Source organism: Lethenteron reissneri, chromosome 35, assembly GCF_015708825.2.
Source record: "Lethenteron reissneri isolate LAM-NWPU_2019-01 chromosome 35, ASM1570882v1, whole genome shotgun sequence".
Taxonomy (NCBI): Eukaryota; Metazoa; Chordata; class Hyperoartia; order Petromyzontiformes; family Petromyzontidae; genus Lethenteron; species Lethenteron reissneri.
In genome coordinates, this window is record NC_083813.1 from 13,262,425 (window position 1) to 13,280,168 (window position 17,744).

At 61.3% G+C, this 17,744-nt stretch overlaps 1 protein-coding gene across 1 annotated transcript; it reads left to right on the top strand.

The window, feature by feature from the left end:
• The first annotated feature begins 3,540 nt into the window (after nucleotides 1-3,540).
• LOC133350757 (ankyrin and armadillo repeat-containing protein-like) lies at nucleotides 3,541-16,857 on the top strand. The gene is made up of 12 exons (XM_061565480.1): nucleotides 3,541-3,663; nucleotides 4,568-5,447; nucleotides 5,483-5,696; nucleotides 6,178-6,356; nucleotides 6,938-7,174; nucleotides 7,679-7,843; nucleotides 8,257-8,504; nucleotides 9,219-9,378; nucleotides 9,734-9,881; nucleotides 10,277-10,399; nucleotides 16,110-16,186; nucleotides 16,693-16,857. Exons 1-12 carry the CDS (start codon nucleotides 3,541-3,543, stop codon nucleotides 16,791-16,793), a joined length of 2,655 nt encoding a protein of 884 aa, XP_061421464.1. The 3' UTR covers nucleotides 16,794-16,857.
• Nucleotides 16,858-17,744: the final 887 nt, after the last annotated feature.

Here is a 17,744-nt window from a genome sequence, read left to right on the forward strand (position 1 = left end):
CACGATTGTAGAACGTGTGCGGGGCGCCTCTTAAAGCCACGCACACTGCTCGTCGACTCACGTGTCCACCCTCGTCGTGGACACAACCCCAAGTTATCGTCCGCGTTGGGCAGTCCTTGGTCAATCCACTGCTGGATGACGGCCTCCTATCACAGCTTTGCAGGATCGCGGAGCATATGTGACCATAATTCACCAGGGGTTGGTGACGGTGGGGAGCATAGAAGCACAGTACAATTCATTGTTCTGTGGCCAGCACTGTCGCCCCGCAGCAGCCTATAGCATCTGGTATGCACGGCGGCGGTGGTGGTGGTCACCTCTCCCTCCGGGTACTCTCCGGGCGCTACCCCTGCCCAGTCCCTGGCGTCGGACGGGATCCGGGCACATGGCGGAAGGGGGAGGGGGTGGGGGGAGAGGGGTGGGGGTGGTGGGGGGAGGGGGTGGGGGCAGGGGGTGGTGGGGGGAGGGGGGTGGGGCAGGGGGTGGGGGGAGAGGGGTGGGGGTGGTGGGGGGAGGGGGTGGGGCAGGGGGTGGGGGGAGAGGGGTGGGGGTGGTGGGGGGAGGGGGTGGGGGGAGGGGGTGGGGGGAGAGGGGTGGGGGTGGGGGCAGGGGGTGGGGGTGGTGGGGGGAGGGGGGAGAGGGGTGGGGGTGGTGGGGAGAGGGGTGGTGGGGGGAGGGGGTGGGGGCAGGGGGTGGGGGGAGAGGGGTGGGGGTGGTGGGGGGAGGGGGTGGGGGGAGGGGGTGGGGGGAGAGGGGTGGGGGTGGGGGCAGGGGGTGGGGGTGGTGGGGGGAGGGGGGAGAGGGGTGGGGGTGGTGGGGAGAGGGGTGGTGGGGGGAGGGGGGTGATTAAACAATTATCATGTTCACGACGATAATTACTAATTACAACAGCATAACCTCATTACTAATTACAATAATTGAACCAAACTGCCTCATTACCTCCTGTGGTAACCCCTCGCCAATGACAGCGTTATAAACCGATTACCTCGACCTCATCGCCAATCACTTCATCACCGATTACCTCATCCCCGTTACGTCATCATCATCCGCCTCACCACTGATTACCTCATCACTGATTACCTCACCACTGATTACCTCATCAATGCTCTCATCACCAATTACCCGATCACTAAGGGGACGTCCATAAATTACGTCACGCGATTTTGGAAGATTTTTGACCCCTCCCCTCAAAAAATAAAACACGCTTCAAATCGCTTTAAACTATTGTCATTGTAGTGCGTATTTAATGTGGCGCTGCACTCTGATGTTGTAGGAGAAAACATTTATTAAAAAGTCTATTTAATTAAGTAGAACGTGTTGTCTATATTTATTTCAAGTTGCACATGTTGATGTGACGTCACATTTCTCACCCCCCCCTCCCTTGTCACACATCGTCACAAATGTAATTTATGGACGACTGATTACATAATTAATCAATTACTTGTTCGCCAATTACCCCATCACGCATTAGGATTGCATCGTCAGCTCCCCCCCGGCGGGCTGGGTGACCACTCGTCCAGTGGCAAGTTCGTGACGAGTGGGGTCGACTCCCCCCACCGTAACCCGCTCGGTTTGCACTCCACCATGGCCAGGTGCGGGGTGAGGAGGAGGAGGAGAGACTCGAGAGAGGATGGGGGGGAGGAGGATGGTGAGGAGGAGGAGGAGAGAGACTCGAGAGAGGATGGGGGGGGGAGGAGGATGGCGAGGAGGAGGAGGAGAGAGACTCGAGAGAGGATGGGGGAGGAGGAGGATGGCGAGGAGGAGGAGAGAGACGAGAGAGAGGATGGGGGGAGGAGGATGGTGAGGAGGAGGAGGAGAGAGACTCGAGAGAGGATGGGGGGAGGAGGAGGATGGCGAGGAGGAGGAGGAGAGAGACTCGAGAGAGGATGGGGGAGGAGGAGGATGGCGAGGAGGAGGAGAGAGACGAGAGAGAGGATGGGGGGAGGAGGATGGCGAGGAGGAGGAGGAGAGAGACTCGAGAGAGGATGGGGGGAGGAGGATGGTGAGGAGGAGGAGAGAGACTCGAGAGAGGATGGGGGGGGAGGAGGATGGCGAGGAGGAGGAGGAGAGAGACTTGAGAGAGGATGGGGGGGGGAGGATGGCGAGGAGGAGGAGGAGAGAGACGAGAGAGAGGATGGGGTGGGATGGCGACGCACGGATGGAGTTGGGAGAGGGGAGGATGGTGACGAAGATGGGGAATTAGAAAGCAGCGAGAGAGAAAACTGATGTGGAGGGGAAGGAGGACGATGGCTGTGAATGAGGAGACGGGGGAAGAGGGTGTGAAGAAGAGGGGGGAGGCTGATGAGGGAGGAGGAGGATGAGGGAGGAGGAGGAGGGGGGTTGTTGATGCAGGGAGGAGGCGGAGGAGGAGCCGCGGGGCTCCGCTGAGCGCGACCCACTGGGGCCAGAGCCAAGACGACAAGACGCGGACGGGAGACGACGACAACGACGACAGGTCAGCTGGGGCACGGGGTTACCTGCTGGGGCACGGGGTTACCTGCTGGGACTCGGGGTTACCTGCTGGGACTCGGGGTTACCTGCTGGGGCACGGGGTTACCTGCTGGGGCACGGGGTTACCTGCTGGGACTCGGGGTTACCTGCTGGGGCACGGGGTTACCTGCTGGGGCACGGGGTTACCTGCTGGGGCACGGGGTTACCTGCTGGACTCGGGGTTACCTGCTGGGGCACGGGGTTACCTGCTGGGGCACGGGGTTACCTGCTGGGACTCGGGGTTACCTGCTGGGGCACGGGGTTACCTGCTGGGGCACGGGGTTACCTGCTGGGGCACGGGGTTACCTGCTGGGACTCGGGGTTACCTGCTGGGGCACGGGGTTACCTGCTGGGGCACGGGGTTACCTGCTGGGGCACGGGGTTACCTGCTGGGGCACGGGGTTACCTGCTGGGACTCGGGGTTACCTGCTGGGGCACGGGGTTACCTGCTGGGGCACGGGGTTACCTGCTGGGACTCGGGGTTACCTGCTGGGGCACGGGGTTACCTGCTGGGGCACGGGGTTACCTGCTGGGGCACGGGGTTACCTGCTGGGGCACGGGGTTACCTGCTGGGACTCGGGGTTACCTGCTGGGGCACGGGGTTACCTGCTGGGGCACGGGGTTACCTGCTGTGCTCCCAGTTTATGTGGAGGTCGGCTTTCAACTGGGGCTCGAGTGTGAATGTTGTGGTGAATTTCGATTTAAAGATTTCGTGACTGCAGGGATTCATCTTCTTGGTTCTTTCGGTAAAGTCACGTAGAAGGGAAGTAATAAAATAACTAAAATAAAACATAATAAAATAAAATAATTATCACGACGTTTCGGCTACAACGCAAGCAGCTGCTTGCGTTGTAGCCGAAACGTCCTTTCTACGTGACTTTACCGAAAGAACCAAGAAGATGTTGTGGTGAAGTTGAACAGCAGTCGGTCTGTCTGCAGGTGGGGGGGGGGGGGGCAGTATTGGGGGAGCCCTCCCACGTGTCGTGGTGTTTTTCCTGCAGTCGTCCATCTCTCCCTTGCTCGAGACTGCACCATCGATGGCCTCTCTAAGCGATGGACATGCACTGCAGTGTCGTCTGCAGTGATCCGCTCTCCTTGCTCGGGACGCGGTTGTCGGTGGACTCCCACGTGGTGGAAGATCCCACTCATGGGGACCTGCAGGGTAGGGAGCGAGAGGTTGGTCGAGGGGTTGGAGTCCCGTCGCTGTGGGTCTCGCAATGCTGTCATGTCGCTTGTTGATGACCCGCGGAAGAGACCGGTGACGGAATAGCAGCCAGAGGGAACGCGTCGGAGAGGACCGCCACGGTGGAGGCGGATCGATGAGATCGGTTAGTTTGCAGGAGATGGAACCCTTCCGGATGGTGATAGCATATGGAGGTCATCATCCAACGGTGGATGGAACATGAATGATGATGATGATGAATTAAAACAATGTTTTGCATCCCAGCTCTCCCTTGCTGGAGAAAGGGTCCTTTTTGTGGCTTCTGGGTGATGGATCTAGTCCATTTTGTCTGGACTGTGCAAATGTTACGGTACAAACGGCTGTTTTGATTGCAGTGAGATTCGTATATAAGCGGTCGCAGGTGACAAATCACCCGGCGGTTCTGCTAAAATAATCACCACCTGCAGCGGCACCGCGAGCCGAGCGAGTCAACCGCAAACTGCTGAATGTTGACCCTCGTTCTGGTCTCGTTGCTAAGATGTGCTGTAAAGTGACCGCAGCTCCGACCGGTTCACTTTGGATAATTCTGTTCGTGAAGGAAACAATTGGAGTCCGTGACACATTTACGGGCACTAAGGTGTAGTGGTGGAGTTTACGGCAGTACAGGCTGCTAAATACGACAGCCTTGGGGATCCTAGATTGCTGCCAAATAGCTCCAAGTGGCACATCTCATCTCGTAGCTGTCGTCTAGAGCGGTATTCGGAACCCAAATGGCGGTTTTGTGGATTGGGGAATTCACAACTTATTATATAAACGTTCTTTCTTGAAGTCAAATTGAAATATATTTTTGGACCTCCTGTAAATAAATGTCCATATACCGACACCTTCCCCTGATTTTTTTTCCGTGGAATTCCGCAGGTATCCTCGTGTCCCCGCACTCCGATGGGAACGTTTGACGAGCAGGGATGGGCGCCCGTGCACCACGCGGCCCACGAGGACGACGCGGCCGCCCTGGAGGCCCTGCTGGCGGAGCCCGGCGCCGCTGCCGAGCAGCTGGAGCTGGAGACGCGCGACGGCCTGCACTCCACGCCGCTGCTGCTGGCGGCCGCCGGACCCGGGCGCCGCCGCTGCTCGGAGCTGCTAGTCGCGCGCGGCGCCCGCCTCGACGCCACCGACGTGCGCAACCGCGGCCCGGTGGAGCTGTGCGCGCTGCACGGCGGCGCGGAGGCGCTGGAGCGCCTGCTGGACCCGCCGGCGCCGGCGACCCCGCCGATCCTCGCGCACCGGCTGCTGGTGAGGGGAATCGGCTCCGACAACGGCGACGTGGCGGAGGCCGTGAGCTGCGCCGTCGCCGAGCTGCTGGCGCGGCGCGACTTCGCCGACCGGCACCTGGAGGCGCTGGCGCGGGAGGGCCTGGCGCCGGTGCTCTTGAGGGTGCTGGGCACGTTCGGCGGGGCCGCGGCGTGCGTCGGGAGCCTGCGTGTCCTGGCCGCGATGGCGCGACACCCGCTGGGCCGCGGTCTCGTCGTGGCCACCGGCGGCTTCGTTCCGCTGCTGGTCGGCGTCGTCAGAGGCGCCGGTCCCAACCCATCCCTGCGGGACACCCTGGAGGTGCTCCGGGAGGTGGCGGAGCTACGGGAGCACAGGGCGGCGTTGGTTTCTGCCGGTGCCGTCTCGGCGCTGGCCAAAGCGGCGCAGGTCGTGGCCGCGTCAAACGGCAAAAAAAACGACGATGATGACGACGGTGGCCTGCCGTGTGCCGCGATGGCCGTGGAGACGCTGGGCCTCATAGCCGAGGGTGACCCCAGCTGCCAGCGCGCCGTCGGCAAGCAGAGGGATTCCTGCCGGCACTGTGCGGCCTGCTGGCACGCGTGCCGAGAGAGGGGCCCGCCGCCCTGGCGCTGTGCCGGGCGGCGGGCGCCATCGCAGCGGGACAGGCGCACAACCAGGACGCTCTGGTGGTGGGGGGAGGGGCGGCCGCACTTGTCCGTCTGGCCAGAGCCCCGTCCCGAGAGCTCCAGCTGTGCGCCATCGAGGCCCTGCGAGGGTGAGGTGACCTTAATTTGCGGCATTGCGCCAGTATTTTTTACGCATTCCAAACTAAGGCTGAAAGCACCTCGGCTTCGTCCACCTCTGTCCATCCGCCTCCCTGTACTTGTGAGGACTCTTTGTCAGGAGGATCCTTCATTGGGATGTTTGGAAAATTCCATGAGTTAAGTGGGCACGTGGGTTATATGTCGGTACAGCACACCCAGGACTTGCGTATTAACCCTTTCCAGCCAAAGTTCAAAGTGTTAATGCATTAGCTCTGTTTGTCTGTCTGTAGGGGAGGGTGGGGACGGATCACAATGTTGCCCATCAAATAAATATGAGCATAAAGCCACATTGATGACAGTTGCCCCCAAAACCAGGCAATTTCATCACACCAGCGATCATTGAATTCGCCTTTTCAAACGATGCGCATTATCAAATCGCAAGGTGAAACCCGCAGCGACGCATTGTGAACGGTTGTGACGCGCCGTGGCCAGGCTTGTGGAGGGGAATGAGGGGGCTCGGCGCGCGGCCCTGGAGCTGGGGGCCGCCGCCCCGATGCTTCAGCTGCTGCGAAGGTCCCGGGTGGAGCGCGTCCTGGAGGCCACGGGGACCGCCCTCTGGGCCTTGGCCGGCGGCGACATCGACCACGAGACGGCCCTCGCCACCACGATGGGTGAGCACCGCACCGCTGCTCGTCGCCGCCACCAGCTCGCGGTGCACGCACCGCAACACCGCTCGCCCCAGCGCAACCACCGCTCGCCACCACTGCACCACCGCTCGCCACCACTGCACCACCGCTCGCCCCCACTGCACCACCGCTCGCCCCCCACTGCACCACCGCTCGCCACCACTGCACCACCACAGTATTAAATAGCCAAAACTGCCGCCTAGATAGGAAATTTGGTTGATCTGAAAATAAACACCATAGATTTGGATCGATCCACACCTGTGAGATCGCAAATTACGTGTGCACTGCCCAAATCAGTCAAGTGGCGGCATTGGGTGACATCGCATTAGTTGGCAAGGCGACCCGTGAAATATCACTTTATGCAAATCGTCTGAATATTACATACTGACCTTAAATATACAGAATTCCAAAGTCCGCAAAGTTTTAAACGCGAAATTCGTCGCGTGGTAAAACGTGTTGGCGAGCTGTGGTGGTGCAGACGGCTGGGGCCACAATGGCGTCTCGCTACGACGAGAGTCGATTGACCGATTCCAACTCGCCGGCGCCGCTCGTGGGCCGCGTCGCAGGCGCCGAGACGCTGGTGGAGTTTGCGCACTCGGCCACGGAGCGCCTGCAGCTGCTGGGCGCGTGGGGCGTGAGCGCGCTGGCACGGGGGGGCCCGGGCGCTGTGGGGGGGCGCCCCCCCGGCGTGACGGCGACCCCCTCCCCGCTGGTGCAGGCCCTGCTGCGCCTGCTGCAGACGCGCAGCCACCCCGTGTTGCTGGCCACGCTGCCGGCGCTGCGGGCAATCTGCCTCGAAGTCGGTACGTGCCGGGCGGCTGCAGGGAATCTCTCTGGCGATGGTGGTGATGGTGGCGGTGGGTTAGACGTCTGTGAAAAAGAGCTTTACAGCTCATCGGATTCCTCCAGTCTAAATAACGACTCTGATAGAGGGGTGGTGTGTGGTGGCCACGGTGGTGCTGGTGGGAAGGGGTCGAATGGTGGTGGCAGCAAGTGAGAGATGGTGGTGGTCCTGGTAGGATGGGATTCCGTGGTGGGAGTGGGTCGGTGGTGATGGGATGATGAAGAGGTGGTAGTGGTGGTGCACCACCATCATTAGTAGCACTCTGCTTGTTTACGCAGGAAAGCTTCAGCGAGGCTCAAGACTTTTTCAGGAGGTTCCTGCCAGGTTTTGGCAGTAGGGGGGCGATGTCGCTTTTTGTAATTCCAATTCCGTAATTTGCAAGTAATTCAGCAATGGGTTGTTTATTTTTTGTTACCATGATCGGTCGTTGGTCCCGATTTGCCTTTTCGGGTGCCGGTTGCAGGCTATGTGCCAAGTCCGGTGCACCAGCTGCAGGTCTTGAACTCCCCCTGCGTGGACTTCCTGCTGGAGCTGGTGGGGCCCGCCACGGCCCCGGCACCCCCGGGGCCCCTCAGGACCCCCGAGGTGCAGGTGGAGGCCATCTGGACCCTCGCCAGCGTGTGGCTCGGTAAGGTGGCGCCCGCCGGCGCTGAACGGCGCAAGTGCGCGATTCCCGGATCGGCCAAACGCACTTTGTTTACACTGAAGTGCGTAACGATGACGCGGCGATCGGTTGAGTGTAAATTTATTCCCACGCTCCCGATACGTGGAGACAATCGTGCGGTGAGAATGTGTTATTCACGAGCAGTGAAAATTATGTACGGACCTTGTGGTGTTGTTGCCATTTGTTGCAATGTAACGGCACAAGCGAGACGGACGGTACGCTTGACCGTGCTCCCCCGTACTGCCGCGTGTTTGGGGGAATCCTCGTACGTCCCATAATGTGTACGTGCAGCAGTCGCCAGCACGAATGCCTGCACGGTGCTCGAGGCGCCTCTTCCGGGTCGATCCGCATTTATATTTCGGTTGCGCCGGACGCAGGAAACCCCGCGAGGCCGGCCGCAAGCGCCCGCGTGGCCGAGCTGGTGGAGCGCCTGCTGCGGCTGCTGCGCTCCGCGCCAGCGGACGAGGCGGTGCGCGTGGGCGCCGGTGCCGCCCTGGCCGCGCTGGCGTTCCGGAGCCCCGGCACGCTGCGCCAGATCCAGCGGGCGGGCGGCCTGCGCTCGCGCCACCTCCTGCCGGCGCTCGACTCGCGGCACGAGCGCAACCGCGTCGACGCCGCTTTCCAGGCGCGTGCGCGCCGCCTGCCCACCCGCGCCTGAGATTTCCGGAGAGCCCCGTGACCTCTGCACCACCTTCCCCCGCTGGCCCCCACACGCATCTTGGCCAAGCGGCTGAGCTGACGTCGCCGTCATCCTTGCCCTCCTTGCCTGGCGGCATTCCCCGCAATGCCCCCATCCTCACCCTGCCACTCTCCTCGTCGCGTCACCGTCTTCACCCTGCCGACATCCTGGCTCTCCCACCTTTTTCACTTGCTGCCCTCCTTGCCCGGTTGCCGTACCGACCCAGTGATGTCCTTTATCCTGCCACGTGGTCCCGCACTGCTTCCCCTTGTGGCGGTGGTGGCGGTGGTGGTGAACCGAAGGATGAATGATGGTTAATGGTTAATGGAACGCGGTGATGTGGCAATCAAGTGCTGGAGTGAATTGGATTTGGGGTGGTGACGTGATCCAGGGCTTGTTTGTCACTTATTGCAGAGGTTTGCAGTTCAAGCCCAGCGACCACTCTGTTTAATACTGCAGTGTGTATCGGCCATTGACACCACGCGCTGTCTGCTTCACAGTGGACATTAGTGGGCCATTGTGAGTTTGTGTCAGGGTCCACAGCAACATTGACCTGCAGACGACGGTCATCTGTGAAACACGGCGGCACGAATACCGGATTTGCTCGTGTTTTGATGTCAACCCGTGATGGGGAACCCCGGTGACCCCGCTGCCCCGTAGGTGGTGGTGCTGGCGCGGGCAGTGGTGGACGGGAAGGCGGCATCCCTGCGGGCGAGGGGCATGGGGGTGCTGGTGGACTCGCTGTGTCGCTCGCGGGGTCACAAGGAGACTGTGGAGCTGGCGGCCGACTGCATCGCTCGGCTGGCACGCACGCACGAAGGCATGGGCACGCACGCACGAAGGCATGGGCACGCACGTACGGACATGCACGCGGGTGCATTCGTCCCATCGTCAATTTTAAAATCGGGTCTCTCACTCGCGAAACAACCCTTGACCCTTACACGTAAGAAATTCTCATTTGCGATTCATGCAAATGAAATGCGAAAGTATTATTTAATTAATTTTCAAATATCAGCACTGGGGAGACAAAGGCAGCCCTGTGTGCTACTAGCCAAAGCTCACTCAGGCTTTGTCCTGGCCTTCAAAGGTGCTTGCTAAGGGCACAGAGACGGCCGGCAGCGTAGGCTACACAGGGGACCTTTATCTGTAGTGTCTGTGTGTGTGTGAATCTGCAGGTGTCCCCGAGGCGCTGGTGGCTGTGGACGTGGTGCAGCTGCTGTGGCCGCTGCTGGAGGGGCCCTCGGGGCGCGTGCGCCGCTCCGCCGCCCTCGCGCTCGGCCACCTCAGCTTCACGCACGCGGCCGTCCGCATGATTCTACGCAGGTGCGGACCGCCCATCCCTCGGCACCCCCCCCAACCCCCCCCCCCAACCCCCATGGCTCTCAGGATTAGAGTGGGAGCTCGAGTGCGGGTAAATGCACACTTAATGAGGACTCATTGAATCTGGCTCCAGTTGTTTGAGAATGTGCGAGCGTCTAAGTGATGCGTGTGTGCTCTGCTGCGTCCATCTGCATGTGTGTATTCGATTATCCGTCTGTACGTATGTCCGTGTGTATGTACACCTGCGTCCTGCCTGTGTTTACATCTATTTGCCCATCTTTCGGTGTGTCTGGGTCCATCTGATTATGTATCCATCCTTCTGTCGATGCGTCTTTGTCTGTCTGTGGTGTGCTTGTGTCCGCGCGTGTCTGTCCGTGGCTCTGCTGCCCGTGGGGCAGGTGCCGCGAGAGCCCACGGCTGGCGGGCGTCTTGCTGCAGCACACGGAGCAGCAGAGCGCCCTCTGCCCGGCGCTGCTGCAGGCGTGGAAGCACTACTGCGCGCTGGCACTGTCCTCCCCACGGTCAGCACCGCAGCAGCATAGCCACACTACTACCATGTACCTCGCCCTCCGCCCTTCGCCACCGCATCCGCTAACGCCCCGCACCACCACATTGCATTGTACTACACCTCCTGCTGCGCTACGCACCACCCCCGAGTATGAAACCGGCCACACCGCAGAGGCACGCGGTTGGAATCCGGCAGGCAGCCCTGGTTAAAACTGCGGGCACGTTAAGCGGAAAATACGCGTCGTCCGCTCCACAGTGGATGTTAAAGATCCCACAAAGTCATTCAAAGAAGAGTCGGCCATTGTGTGCCGGTGCCACGGTCCATCCCAATAGTCACCCCATTCAGATGCAGGACTTGGTGAGGGTGTCCTGGGCAAGCAAGCGCCATAAAGCTGCACCACACTGCACCACACTACCGAGAAGCACTCCCCATCGCACCCTGCACAGTAGCACACCATGCACACCAAGCCGCACCACTCGTCCCCCGACTCATCTCACGCTCGCTGCCGCTGTCGTGGGGGCTACACCTGTGCGGGGAGCGGTGGCGCAGTGGTTAGCGCTACGCTGCGCTACGAACCCCGGCAAGCCGAGAGTTTGAGTCCCGCTCGTGATCACCAACACCGGTGGCGATTGTCTGAACCGGTCCTGGGCCTCCCCCAGGTCGACTCGGCCTTCAAATGATTACCCGGTGCGGTGCGTAGTAAACATCGCCACTGGGAGAGACAAAGGCGGCCGGGCGTGGTGCTCGGCGTGCGCACTAACAGCACTTGCCCCCCACAGTCTGCGGCACGGGCACATCGCCCTCACGGCGTGCGCACCTGCGCGCACCTGCGGGCACCTGCGGGCACCTGCCCTGCGGCACCTGCGGGCACCTGCGGGCACCTGCGGGCACCTGCGGGCACCTGCGGGCACCTGCGGGCACCTGCGGGCACCTGCGGGCACCTGCGGGCACCTGCGGGCACCTGCGGGAACCCGCGTGGCTGTCGCGCCGCCTGGGAGGAGGGAGCGGCGGGGCTAGGGGCTGGTGGTGTTTGTCGTCGCGGCGGCTGCCTTTGTCTCCCCTGTTGATGTGCGCGCGCTCCCGCGTCAACGCCGACCGCTCTTGTCGTTGCGCTGCTGCCTCTGGGTCGGGTCGGTGCTGTGGGGGCAGCCGCCTGGAGGCTGTTTCATGTCGCGGAGGGGCGGGGGAGAGGGGTCGGGACTTGGCGTTCGCACACCGCGCGATGGCTGTCACCGCTCTCGTCTCTCTCTCTCTGACGAGACGAGTCTCGCTTGCACGAGTGACCTGGGGGCATCAATCTGCCAGTCCGGGGGGGTGGGGGCGATGATTACCGCTGGTGCTATACAGACTGAAACACTTGCACGTTTGTATTTGGCAATGGTCTCCCCTTGCAATGACGTTCGGGAACATTTAACATCCACCGTGGAGCAGACGGCGTACAATTCTCGATTGTTATTACACCCCCGCAGTAATAACCAAGGCGGCCGCTGGAAATCGAACCGTGAGTTCCTGCAGCGAGCGGCAAACGCGCTGCATCGCAAGGCCGCGAGCCGTGGCGACGGCAGTGGTATCGGTCGTGGCTGCTGATGATGACGACGATGATGAATTTGACACTCGTCAACAAAACAATCTCAAATGGTGCGTGATATCGTAACGACCGTCTCAACATCCAGGGGGGCTGCAGGGCGGCCACTGCCCCTCTTATTTTATGTTCACGCCTGGCCAGCACGACTCCGCCACGGCACCACCACCAGGGCACCACCACCACCACCAGGGCACCACCACCACCACCACGGCACCACCACCACCACCAGGGCACCACCACCACGGCACCACCACCACCACGGCACCACCACCACCACCAGGGCACCACCACCACGGCAGCACCACCACCACGGCACCACCACCACGCCATCACCACCACGGCACCACCACCACCACGGCACCACCACCACCACGGCACCCCCACCACGGCACCACCACCACCAGGGCACCACCACCACGGCACCACCACCAGGGCACCACCACCAGGGCACCACCACCACGGCACCACCACCACCACCAGGGCACCACCACCACGGCATCACCACCACCAGGGCACCCCCACCACGGCACCACCACCACCAGGGCACCACCACCACTAGGGCACCACCCCCACCACGGCAACACCACCAACCACCAGGGCACCACCACCACCAGGGCACCACCACCAGGGCACCACCACCAGGGCATCACCACCACCACCAGGGCATGGCAACGGCGCGTGTTTGCGATGTCCGCTGCCGGGCTCCCCGGCTGGTGTTGAGTGAAGCCGCCGCCGCGAGCCGAGCCCAGATCGAGCGATACGCTCGGCAAACATCGGCGCCACAGTCGCGGGGATTGTTCCCTCGCCGCGTTTAAACAAACACGCGCGGTGGCAGCGATTAAACCCCGGGGGCCAAAGTTTACCCAGCGAAATAACTCCCCTTTCAGGGCCTTTCAGGGCCCTCGCATTCAGCCCGTGCTTTCATTTGTGCTCACAAAGGGGGTCTCTCCCCTCCCTCCCTCTCTCCCCTCCCTCCCTCTCTCTCGCTGAAAGGCCCCCGTCGCACCAGCCCCCTGCCTGGACGAGTCCCCTGACGTGGCGACTCCCTGCGCGTGGTCTTCTTGTTCCTCTGCCGCCGCGTGCCCATGGCGCATTGCGCTTGAGAACCGATTGTTTACGATGGAAGCAGATGAGATGCTAATGCTGCGTTAGGCTCGTGGCGCGAACACAACTGCACAAACGAGTAGGAAGAAATGGGAAACGACACCAAGCGAGATGGAACAAACGAGACGAACGCAATAATTAATCGGTTAAATGGCGAGGCCAAGCGTGACCACATGAAGCCGCTGGCAGGGCAAGGAATTGCCCCATGCCTGGAGGACCTGAGACGTATTTGCAGCAGCCTCTCGTCCCCTTAAGAGGGCCTCTGAAGGAGATTCCCAAAGGGCTGCGTGGTTGTTTAAGAAGTCACAAACACTCCGAGACTTCCACGGTCTGGGTCACCGCTCAACGGAGACAGCGAGTCTAGGGGAGCACGTTGCTCGGTGTAGCCACCGCTATTTGCAGAGGTATACACGACGTGGTGCGCTGGATGCGGAGACATTTTCTGCGTCGCTAACCCGGACCGACGCAGCTGAAACTGCATCTTGCTTCTCGGGCGGTCACAGATGTCCCCCAGGGAATTCCGCTTTTCTCTTTTTCCGCAGTCTTTGATATCTCTCTTTGAACTTTACCGAACTGCTGCCACCTGCCCCTGGATTCCAATGTCACGGAGCTCAGACGTTCACAGATATTCTCAGATTTCTATTTGTTTCACCGCTGCATTTGTGACAAGCCTCTCTCTCAGAATCTGTTTTTCTGATCTGCTGCCACCTGCCCCGAGCTCGGCCTCCAAGGCCGCGGCGCTGTGCTCAGCTGCCCCCCGGAGCTCTCCGAGGGCTCTCCGGGGAGGGCAGCCGCGCCTCGGCGCCCCTTTGAAATCCCGCGGCCACAAGTTGCGACGCTTTTGAAGCGCGGCGGCGTTGTTGGGGGCGGGTGGCAGTCGGGGGGAAGCGAAGGGAGGGTGGGAAATCGGGGGGCGGGGGTGTTATGGGCGGCTTGTGAACGGGGACCGGGGTGGGGGCGGTGAGTGCAGGGGTGAGGATCGGGTCAGGGCCGGGGTCAGGGCTCGGCGTGTCTCGGCACGCGCGACGTGGAGCCGGTCGCAGGAATAACGCGCAGGGCGATCCCTGCAGCCTCTCTCTCTCCCTCACGGCGCGCTCCAGCCGGGACTCCCACTGCCCCTGCGCTGCCCTCTGCTGCCCGCGAGGCAGCGCCGCAGCTGCCGATAGCAACCTGGTTGATTATGAGTGGTAGTCGCCCGTCCAGGCTCAAACATGCTTAGCTCGCGAGGCCTGGCGAGTCAATGTGACCAGAGCAGAGGCGCACAACAGAAGCCCAAGGAGAGGCAAAATCCGAGCGGTCGACGACTGCGTGCCGCCACGTGACTTGTGTTTTGGAGGGAGCGGAGTACTTCGCGTCTTGCTCGTGCTCCGCTTTCATTGGGGGGAGACGGGGCGAGGGGTTGACAACTCTGGAACCTGCGTGCCACCGAGGGGGCCGTGCTGGGGAGGGTCCTGCCCCACAGCCGCTGCTGATGCCGCTGCTGCTGCTGGTGGTGGTGAGGAGGGGCTCCTGGTGTCGGCCGCACGGGCACCGAGCCCGTGACGCCCACAGACAGTGGGGCCGTTTGATGTCGCCCGTGGCCGCATCACTGGATTGTGCGGCAGCGTTGGCCCCGTTGGCCCCGTGGCTGTGTAGATGCGTGTTGTGAAGTGGAATCTGCCCTTGTGCGATTCCATATATCACTGTGCGATGTCCACTGTGCATGGTGTTGTGGAGTTGGGGTGATCACTGCGCCGTGGTGGAGTTCGGCGTGATTTGGAGGCCATGCTATGATTTATGATTGGTATTTGCGGTGATGGAGGGCTTCCACGAAACATGTTTGGTCAGAGCGTAGTGGCTAACGCCATGTGACATTGACATCGAGTGTGCCACAGTGCTTTGTATGATGTTGCTCCGTGTGCGATGTTTACATGTGACTGTGTGCGTGTTTTCTGGAGGGCGCGTCGGCTGCTTGATCACTTCTCTTGATGATTGCTCAAGGAGAACAAACCCCTCGTCAAACATTAACCACGGAGTTCACCATTACCACCAAACAAATTACACGAGGCGCCTCTCGCCGGAACGCTTCAATAAATACCTGCGCATGTTACAGCCCTGTGTCAACCCAGTGCTCGATAAGGGGTTCCCCACACCGCGAGACTTCGTCGACCATACTTCACCACGCCGGTCAGTGTGAGTTGGCGAAGACGGGGACCACATAAGTACCGTACAACAGCAAATGCCTGGTAACGTGCGGCTCCCCGTACGCAGCAGCCTGCGCCACGTGCTCACTCGTGCGAGCGCCTTGTCCAGGCTCAGCGCCTGCTTGGCTCGCGAGATGTGACGGGGGCCTGGTGCGTTCCGGGTGATTTGTTCGAAAGCAAACAAAGTTGACTCTGCCGAGGAGGGGGAGGGGTGGCCGAATCGCAGCGCAAACACCGCGGCGGAGCGCTCGCTGCAGGCACAGCCGGAGGAGAAATGAAATGTTAAAGACTTTAAACGGTGAAGCGTTTTATACGGGGCCAAAGCATTGGTGTTGCCGTTATGCCGCGGCCCCTCGAGCCCTCTTGGTTCGTCTCGCGCAGTCCCCGCGAGTGGCGTGGCGCGCTAGTGGCGTGGGGCCGTGGGCCCTGCCTGGGGCACGGATTTGGATGCACTCGCACCGCCTGCACGCCCCACAGCGACGTCACGATGGGTCTCGATGCGAGCCCGGGGGTGTTTGCGAGTCTGAGTCTCTGATGTGAGAATGGATCCCTGGCGCGTCTCTTGTGAGTGAGTGGGTCTAATGGAAGACGAGGAGCTGAATGCCCCCCCCCCCCCCCCCCCCACCGGGCCTGCTTTCACCCCCTCCCCCCAGAGAGGCCCAGGCACCACAGCCTAACGCCTGGGCCCCCCAGCCTCGTGGCCCTCGGTGCAATGGCACCGCCTGCACACTCCCGAGCGACACCGCTCGACTCCCTCTCGTGTGCGACTGCGAGGCGGGTAGCGCTGTGTCCGCGTGCCGCGGCGGCTCTTGAAGCTGACTAACCCAGCCCTCGTGCTGCGTGACCTCCAGGAACGCTGCTGACCCCGCGACCCCGAGTGACCCCAGTGCTGACCTCTTCACTCGCGCGGCTGCCCAGTTGCTGTCGGGTGAGCGCCCCCAAACCCCCCCCCCCCCCCAGGGCAGTTATTGTACGTCACGGAGCATGTTTGAGCTTTTTAATGAATGTAAACTTATGTGTGTATATATATATATATATAAGTTAATATACACTTAACACCAGAATTCGTTAGTGGGTGTTAAATCTGCTGAATGAAAAGTAGTTGGAACAAACATTTCTCACTCGGTATTCTTAGGAGTGAGCACCACTCTGTGAGGTCAACAGTGGTTGTGTCCTGTTGACATACGTGTACCCGCCATAGGAATGTGGAATTTTCACCACTGGTTCTGCAATAATGTAAACAGAAATTGAGAGCACCGAATTGAGAGCCTCGATGCTGATTTTGATGAAGCAGCAGCAAATCACTTGGGCATTTTGTGTCGTTCTTGCGAGGGGAACGCTGTGCCTCCTCGCGTGCTGCTGCCGGAGCGCCACGCGCTCGTCTCGGCTCCCGCGCCGACGCTAACGGCGGCGCTCGCGTCGTGTCGCCCGCAGGCCCCCTGCCGGCGCCGCCGCCGCGGCATCTGGCCGAGGGCGCGCCGCGCTCCGTGTCACAGCTGACGCTCGACTCGCTGGCGCTCAGCCCGGGTCGGTAACCGCGCCGCGGTCGTCGTCGTCGTCCTCGCGGGCGGCAGGAAGGGCGGAGACGAGGCAAACAAACGCGACCTCGCTGGACCTCGGCCAGGGCACGCCCTCGGCGCCTTCCGCCGAAATGATTAAACATGTGGGAAGGATTGCTTCGGACGTTCCGCCATCCCGCAAACCAAGATATCTAGCGGACGTCCAGATTATTTACGTTCATGGCGAGATGCGATGGAATTCATATTTGCAGAATGGCGGTGAGATGGTCGTCCCCGACTCTGGACGGGCGTGTCAGCGCGACGTCCTCGCCGGAGAGAGGCGGCGACGAGGGCGGTGTGTTGGCCGTGCCTTGGGCCAGGAGGCTTCTTCGCACGGTGTCGCGAGACCTTTTTTATTCTTCTAACGGGGCCTCACCTCGGGGCAGGACGAGTTTGGTTGCGTGCGTGGGTACGTGCGTGGGTGCGTGCGTGGGTTTGTGCGCGTGTCCACAGCCACCCAGAATGGGGCGGGGGGGGGCTGTGGGATCTGGGGCAATTTTCCGTGGGCCTCGCACAAACGCGGGACCCAGAGCAAGGCCATTTCCTTGTTGCTCACGGAACCGCACGCGGCATTCTACGCTGGGCTCCCAGGGACCTCCGGTGGCCCTCCTGTATTGGTGGGTTCACCCCGATTCCCATCGTGTCCCATAGCTTTGCATTGCGTCGGAGCCGCAGTAGCTCGGTCCGACAGCAACAACCTGACCCGAGTGTTAAAGCAACAACGGTTGTTTGACAAAAAACTTCCTGCGTTTAAGACGCAGGCCACGTGGCTCTAGTGACGGGACCTCTGATGGCAATAATAATTCTCAGGCCATGGGCAATCCACTGCTGGACGAAAGCCTCCTCAAGTAGTCTTGGTCGTGGAGGTTGTGTGACCTTGCTGCACCACGGGGGTCAGTCCGGGTTGGTGACGGGGGGGGGGGGGTG